Source organism: Nyctibius grandis, chromosome 14 (assembly GCF_013368605.1).
Source record: "Nyctibius grandis isolate bNycGra1 chromosome 14, bNycGra1.pri, whole genome shotgun sequence".
NCBI lineage: Eukaryota > Metazoa > Chordata > Aves > Nyctibiiformes > Nyctibiidae > Nyctibius > Nyctibius grandis.
Genome location: NC_090671.1, coordinates 14,523,493 through 14,531,791, shown reverse-complemented (window position 1 = coordinate 14,531,791; position 8,299 = coordinate 14,523,493). Strand labels below are relative to the sequence as shown.

Here is an 8,299-nt window from a genome sequence, read left to right as displayed (position 1 = left end):
GCAGCTGCCTGGTGCACCACAAATCAGGTTGATGAGCTATTTCTGGCATGTGGAGTCGGAGGAAGAGAGAAGCTGCATCACAGATGAGTAAGAAACAGTTGGCTTAGCCGCAGAGGGTGAGCCTTTGGATTTGAGGCTAATGCTTCTTGACTGTTCCGTACCATTTTTAGAGCAGGAAAGACACATGGCATGGAAAAATCGGCCAAACTGTGTCTTCAGAACAGCACCTTGAGTCCCCAGCAGCAGCACTGAACACCCCTGAAGAGCTGTGCCCTCCTGGGAGCTGTCCCCACGTCCCTCGGGAGGCACAGCCACCCCCTCCGCAGAGCTGCTGCTCCAGCCCCGGCTCACGGCTGGGGGAAAGGAGACGCTGAAGGGCCCGTGGGAGTTTGAGGGACGAGAGCAGCTATTTTGCGTAGGCTCTCTGCTATATATAGAGCCTGGCAAGTACACAGGGCTGGGACATGTTGCTTTTGTTGCTAAAAACACCATTTGGAAAGCCCATTTTCGGCGAGGGCTGCTGTCTAGTGCCAGATACACTAACCAGGTGCTGTAGACCCGAGCTTTGTCCTGGCATGAACGGAAGAAAAGCTGTTGTAACCGACGCACGTGCTTTTAGAGCTGTTGTTACTTCCCTGGGTGCTTCAGAGCTGCTTCCTACTAAGGAGCTTTTGCCTCCTGGGGGAAGCTTGCAAATCTAATTACACGCTGGGTGTCGGGGCGGTCGGTGAAGACCTCGATGGCTCAGTTTCAGATCCTGCCCCGTCGTGCAGCTGAACCGCAGGACTGCCGAGATGTCCGCTGAACCCCGCCTGCCCTGTGCAGACAGACCCCAGGACACGGGTGCACTTTGCCAGAGATAATTAGTCCGTGGTTTAAAGCACTTCCTTTAGGCAGGTTGTGCAAGGCCAGGGTGGAGGGAACTGAGCCGTCTGGGAAATGGCAGCGACAGATCTGGCAGCGACCTGAAAACGAGACACTACGAACGGGTGCTGGAGCTGGCGGGGGGGTTGGACGGCCCACGTGCATCACGCTGTTATTGGCATCTTCCTGCTGTGATTTCTAAGCTACTGCTGTCCCGCTCCTCCCGGCTGAGCAGGCAGCTCACAAGCGGGGCTGCGGCGGGCTGCCCAGCTGCTGCTCCTCCAGGATGCTCCCGAAGAGCCTGGCTGCTGCCATGGCACAGCCCCAGTGGATGGTGATCCCGAACCCGCCGTGCCCGTAGTTGTGTATCACCTGGGGAGGAGAGAAGGGATCAGTGCCGGGAGAGTGGCGCTGGAGCCCTGGCAAGGAGCCACGGCAGCAGCTGGGAACATCCGTGGTGTTTTCAGAGTGACTCTGTGATGTGGGAGCTGCTGGTGAGACCTGCTGCTCCTTCCCTGCCTCCCAAAGCTGCTGGAGAGGCAGGAGAACCCCAGCGTGGTTCAGCGGGGCCCCGCAGCATCCTCTGCCCCCGCGGCTCCAGCCACCCCGAAACAGAGCAACGGGTCTCAGAGCACATCGGGGCACCTCCCACCAGGGCTGGCTCCTGCCAAGGTAAATTACTCTGCTTCAGCAGGAGCCTGGCTCACCGCTGGGATCAATAGCTGCACCTCTGCTGTGCCAGGGCAGCGCAGGTACCATGTGTGATGAAGGAACAGAGCGCTCCATAAATTAATTGAAATACAGCATCGCTTGGGCTCTGGGCTTTGCCTAAATCCACCGCTTCCTCTCCAACACTCTCCAGCTAAAAATTGAATATATTTTCATTACATTTAATTATATTTTGCAGCCACCATCCCCTTTGGAGCTTTGATCTCTCCTTCCAAGCTGTACAGAGACAGAAGCACACAATGGAATCACGGATTCCCTCTGCAGGGCTGCTGGTGAGGGTTCAGGCGACAGCGCTGAGTGACGGGGTCCCACACGAAAAGGTGCTGTGCTGAGGGTCCCAGGGCAGACTGATTCGTGCCATCCCCGCTCTCCTTTCTCTTAAAAGCTGTATCAGCAGTGCAAGGTGCTTTGAAGAGCCATTGCCCTGGGGAAGTTTTCACTAGGCACCCAGCTTTACCCACATAGAGGCAGCTGAGTTAAATGCTGACACCAAAACGTGGTTCGCATGTGCCTCGTGTGGCTCCGGGAGCAGCAGAGCCCACGGGGTTTGGTGCCTCAGAGTTTTTCTCCCATATGGGTTTTTTGGTGGCTATTAAGGACTCAGCTCCAGCTGCAAGTTTTCCTTTGGCAGGAGCACTCCCTGCCCGCTCTCCCCATAAAATCCATCAAAATTTGCTTTGACATTTATCCCTGACGCTGGGCTGGACCTGGCTCAAAGGTTCACCCATTATTAGCGGGGAGGGATGAACGCGGGGCAGCGCGGCCGGTACCTCTGCGTGGCGATGCCCGTGGCGGCCGCTCTCCCGCTCCAGGCGCACGCAGGGCCGCGCGGGCCTCAAGCCGCTCCACTCCTCTACGATCTTCGCTTTCTGCAAGCAGAAGCACATCAGCACCCACACGGCATTTCTCTGCCTCGCAGCAGCCAAACACCCCGGCACCGAGCGATCCGTGAGATCTGGCGATGAGCGGGGACAGAGGCTCCCCCGGCCCCGCTGCGGCACCACCTCCTGGGGTGCTGCCAGGGGTGGCCGGGCAGAACAATTTTGGATCACAGCCCGCACGTGGCCGGGCTGCAGCAGAGCCGGGGGGCACACGGCTGTGCCAAAGCCCCGCGCTGCCTCTCCTGCTAAGCCAGGGCACGGAGTGGGTACAAACCAGCCTTTCCAGTGCCTGAAGGGGCTACAGGGAAGATGGAGAGGGGCTTTCTACAAGGGCGTGGAGTGACAGGACAAGGGGGAATGGTTTTAAACTGCAAGAGGGGAGATTGAGATGAGATATTGGGAAGAAATTCTTTGCTGTGAGGGTGGTGAGACCCTGGCCCAGGTTGCCCAGAGAAGCTGTGGCTGCCCCCTCCCTGGCAGTGTTCAAGGCCAGGCTGGATGGGGCTTGGAGCAGCCTGGGCTGGTGGAAGATGTCCCTGCCTGGGGCAGGGGGGTTGGAACTAGACGATCTTTAAGGTCCCTTCCGACCCAAACTAGTCTGTGATTCTAATGCAGCAGTGCCCAAAGGCGGGTGGGGGGACACAGCACCAAAGGGCTGAGACCTCCCAAAGCTTTTGTTCTAACTTTTTCCCAGCTATATGAGTAACTAGTTTTTCCTACAAACCTTGTCTCAAAAGCAACGCCAGCCCAGCCCCTGCCCGTCGATCAGGCAGCTGTACGGAGCCCGGGGTGTGCGTGACGAGCATGGGCAGGCACGCACGGACACGGAGCCGTGCCGCCCACTGTGATTTGCCCCCTCACTGAGAGCTCCGTGCTGCTGCGGGGGTTGCTCATAAAAATATTCAGAATTTGTGGTTTGTCCTCAGCCTCAGCTGCACCCGAGCCCTCCGGGCTCTCCGTGCCCCCTCCCCACCTCCTGGCAGTGGGCGCTGGGTCGGGGTCACCCACCTGCAAAGCCGGGAGCAGGCGGCAGCAGTTCTCCCAGATGGTTTTGTGATCCTGGGCGCTGTTTTCTTCGTTCCAGTTGCCACGCTGATAGATCCCTCCCAAGACCGTGAACTCGCTCCTGCACCGAGAGCCAAAGGAGAGGAACGGTGGTGAGTGTCCCCAGCGTCCCTCACCGGGCCAGCACGCGGTGCCTGTGTGTCTGCTCGTGAGCAAGTCACCCACTAAATACCCTCAGCACCCCAAAGGCCCTTGTCTGGGCAAACCAAAGAGCTAATTTCATCTCCTGTCGAACAGGTCTGCTCCTGCCTGGCTGGGGAAGGGCGCTGGAAGGGACGGGCTGCCTGCGGTGGGGAACACAAACAGCTTGCTGCTGCTGCGGGTTAACAGAGGACAAGGGACAGGTTAAGGCTGGGGGGCAGCTGGGGGAGTCTGGACATTCCGGACCCTTCTGAATCCTTGCTTGAGCCCTGGGAAGCACAAAGAAGGGCTGAGTGCCGGGATATACAGGAGGGGAGCCCCTGGGGCTGAGCTCTCTGGCGTGGAAGAGGTGTCCTCCATGGCCGAGTGCTGGACCCGGCTGCTCCATCGGGAGCCATCTCGGTGCCCAGCTACGGCAGCTCAAGCTACAATAACCACGGGGCAGAGGAACTCTCCTGCAGCTGGGACTGTGATTGGGAATCGCTTGGAGTACTTTGCTCAGGGGCTGCGAGCATTCAAAGTTCACACACCGGCTTATTGCCCAACCCTGAAATACTGGCATGATAGGAAGTGCCAGCAACGCAGCATTGAAGTTACAGCTAAAAAACCCTCTGCACTGCTGAAGAAGGGAGGGTGGCTGCTCTCAGGAGGAAATGGGGCAGTGTTTATTTATCCTGCAATTTAGCTCCCTGGTACATAGACCCCAACTCCCCTGAGGAAGCTGCTGGTGGGGAGCAGGTGGGAAGCTGGGCTCTGCTGGGCACGGCCACTGCTGCTCGCTGGGCTCGGGACATGGTGCTTTCAGGGCCAGGGTCTCACTTCAGCCCTCCTCACCCCCATGAGGACACAGAAATAAGGTTTTTTCCCCTGGGATGACTCCTTGGTTCCTGCAGGGAGAAGGCAGGGAGCCCTGTGTGGGTGCCAAAGTGAACGGGGTGCCCTCAGGAGATGGCCCACAAACAGCCGCAGGCACAGCTCAGGGTAACATGAGGGCAAAGCTGAGCTTTTTAGGGTGGGCTTTTATTAGAGTAAAAAGGATTCCTGCCACTGGTTTTAATGGGAGCATGAATGGGGCTTTAGGGGTGCTTTAGGGGCACTGAGAGCAGAGCATTGCCAACGCCAGCTGGGCCCTGCCTGGCCCACCGGCACCTACCCCGGGATGATGTACGGCGACTTGTAGATACCGGATTTGATGTCGTGAGTGATGATGAAATGCTTCACCCACGGAGCCAGGACCTGGGAGACGAAGGGGAGAGGGTCAGGGGAGCTGGAGAGCGGGGTCCCCGGCTCGGGGAGGCAGCGGGAGGGATGTAGGAAGCGGAGGAGCTTCCTGCCTGGCATGAGTCTGATTCCCCAAATAATCATCCTCTTCTCCCAAGGATTTTATGTCTTTTTATTAATAGCGTTATGCCTCCTCCCACCCCCACGTGATGAAGAAACGGGCTGGAGACTCAGGGCATCCCCACAGCTGAACCAGGAACGGGATCCAGGTTTTCTGCTCTAGTGCCCACGCACGAGGGTTTTACATGACCAATGTTTGCTGGGAATCAGGACCTGAGCCCAGCGTGGGTCCCACAAGCCTGAGGTTGCCCCCGAGGGCACAGGCACACCTTATGGCTAACAAACGGCTCCTGCACCCACCTCACCTTTATGACCTGCCCACGGCCGGGCTGTAGCTCCGGGTCGGGCTGCAGCTCCCCTGCACGCACCCCGGTGCAGTTTATCACGACATCCACGCCCTGGGCAAACATCTGACGGGAGACAGACGGTGTGGTGAGCGGGACAGCGATGCTGCCCGCGGGGGCACGAGCTCCCCGCGCCACAGCCCAGCCCAGTGCTCGGTCCCACGGTCTCACCTCCTGGAAGGATTCAACCTTCTTATGGAAAAACTTCACTCCTCTCTGCGTTAGCCTGGGAAGAACAAGTTCATTTGTTACCAGCAAATTAGAAGCAAATGTACTGTTCAAGAGAGCAGGGGAGGGTGCTCAGGTCCCCTGTGGGTGCTGTCACATGGAAGCCACCAGCATTTTCAAGCGGAGCAGGTCAGAGGTGCAGCAGGACACGGGGCGGGCGCCTAAAATCAGCGCCACCTAAACTCAGCCACCAAGTTGGCACGAGAGAAGGACCCAGGGCAAGACCTGATGTGCAGGATGAAAACCCACACCTGCCTCCCGTGTCCTGCCAGCCAGAGAAACCAGGGGGAGCAGCAGCCGTCCCACACCAGCACAGCCTCAGATCCAGCCCCAGCTCTATCCCCAGCTCCAGATCCAGCCCCAGTCCCAGCTCCAGCCCCAGTTCCAGCCCCAGCCCCATTCCCAGCCCCAGCCCCAGCCCCAGCCCCAGCCCCACACCGACCTGTTGGTGAGCCACGGCAGATAGCTCCGGCACTCCAGCATCAGCGCCGTGTTGAACCAGCCGTAGCTGAAAGCAGACGAGGAGAGGAAGCCCTAAGGACCCACAGCAGCTTTACACGAGCAGCCACCTCCTGCCCCGGTGCTCCCCACGGCTGCTGCAGCTCCAGGACCCCAATTCCCCCTTGCACAAGTGCACGATTTTTATGTTTACAGCATAAAACACCTTCTGCTGATTTTCCTCCCCCAGTTTGACACTAGCTGGTGAAGTAAGAGAGGAGCTGGAATGGTTTCCATGCTGGGCTGCTGCTTTTTTGGCTTGTTTGAGGTGTTTCCTGCTTATTTTAAGGGAAGCAGCTGTAACAAAGCAAGGGCACTGCTGCGCCTGCAGTTTCTCATCCTTGCTGCCCCTTGGCAGGGAGGCATCTAGGACCGTCCAGCCATACCTGTCCTGCCTGGGGGAAAGCACACCAGTGACTCCCTGAAAAATACCTGTAACCAGGGAAGAGTTCAAGCTCCTTTGGTGTCAAGTTCCTGAATCCCAGGACAATGTTCTTCCAAGACGGATCCTGTGGTAGGGAAAAAGGTGTGAGCTCATTAATGAACCCGAATCGCTGTGCCACCGTGGGACAGAAGCCACAGAGGGGGACACATACCATCCATCCCATCCCATCCCATCCATCCCATCCCACCCCATCCCATCCATCCCATCCCATCCATCCCATTCATCTCATCCATCCCATCCATCACATCCATCCTATCCATCCTATCCATCCCATCCCATCCCGTCTTGCCCCATCCCATCCCATCCCATCCATCCCATCCCATCTATCCCATCCCATCCATCCCATCCCATCCATCCCCTCCCCTCCCAAAGGAGCACGGGCGGGCGTGCAGCTGCAGCACACCATGGCCAGCTCGGCTCGGCCGGCTCCCACCCTCGGAGGGCTCAGCCCTTAATTCACACCAATATTTCATCAGGGGACCCAGAAAACACCGAGTCCTGGGCAAACTGTCACAAGACAAACTTGGAAGGATTCAGAAGCATTGAGAGCATCGTCTGGGAAGAAGCACAACCCTGCCTGCCCCCGGGCAGCCTCCGAGCTGGAGCCTTTCCCAGCCCTGGCCATGACTTGCTCCTTACCGGCACCGGCTGCGTAAACAGGTTGTAGCCAGAAATTAGGAAAAGTCCCATTTCCTTCGCTGCTGGTGAGCCCAGGTGCCCAAGGAGGTAATCGAAGGTCTCTTTGTTCCAGATCCTGCGATGAAAACAGGAGGGCGGTGGCTCTGCCAGCCCCGTGGAGCTGTGCAGGGTGGCTCAGCCCCCCCGAGCATGCCGGGGGGCCACGGCACCGGCCCCCTCCTCACTTACGTCTCCCGCAGGTTGCCGTGGTCGCTCACGTAGGGCTGCCACAAGCCGGCCGCCCCGTCGCTGGTGGTGTGGGGCGTGTAACGGTCCGCGTAGACCTCCATGTCCAGGGAGGGCACCAGGCTGTGGTACTGCTCGTGGATGCACAGGGCGGTGGAGAGGCCGATCACCCCGGCCCCGATGACGGCCACGCGCATGGCTCCGGCTCTCTGCGGCAGGGGAAACGCTCGAAGGGCAGCGCTGGGGCTGGGGAGCTGCTGGGACAAGCTGATCTAGATCAGGGGCGCCTCAGCCCCACTCTGGGGAGTCCCTAATCCTCCCCAGCCCCTGGCACGGGCTGGAGACAAAGAAGATATGAGAAATGGCAAACAGCGGGTGTTTTCCAGGCAGCGACGCCATTGCAATAAATGCAAGGACGGCTCCTCGTGCCACCACCCCAAATCCTTCCCAGCACGAGCTGGGAGAGCTGCAAAGTGGGTCTGCAGCTCCCCTCAGTCCCCTGCCTCTTCCCTCTCCATGGACCTCTCCTGCCCTGCAGCCTGGAAAAGGCACCACGGTCACCATCGGGGCAGAGAGCAGCCAAGGACCGATCTGAGGAAGGGCTGGGGGTACAACGGGGCAGACCACCTTGGCCTGGGTCACATCCCTGGATGCTCAGCCGCCAGCGTACGGGTATGGGGGGGGGGGATGCCAGCAGCACGCCAGACCTGCTTCTGGGCAGCCTGAGTAAATTCCAGCCCGTAGTTTTATTTGGACCAGGTGAAGCGCAGGATCGCTGCTGTGAAAGGCCGCCCGCAGCGGGACTGGCGTGTGCCGGGATGGAGGGATGAGTCACCGGGATGGCAAAGCACCGACGGCAGCGGGAGAGCCCCGCTGCTTCCCATCTGCTGCGGTTTTAT

At 59.0% G+C, this 8,299-nt stretch overlaps 1 protein-coding gene across 1 annotated transcript; it reads right to left on the bottom strand.

The window, feature by feature from the left end:
* Positions 1-1,104: 1,104 nt before the first annotated feature.
* DAO (D-amino acid oxidase) lies at positions 1,105-7,597 on the bottom strand. Its single transcript, XM_068412856.1, has 10 exons — positions 7,404-7,597; positions 7,176-7,290; positions 6,524-6,600; positions 6,036-6,101; positions 5,537-5,591; positions 5,327-5,431; positions 4,834-4,916; positions 3,483-3,600; positions 2,364-2,462; positions 1,105-1,236 (listed from the first exon to the last, which is right to left on the bottom strand). The coding sequence occupies exons 1-10, from the start codon at positions 7,595-7,597 to the stop codon at positions 1,105-1,107; spliced, it is 1,044 nt and encodes a 347-aa protein (XP_068268957.1).
* Positions 7,598-8,299: the final 702 nt, after the last annotated feature.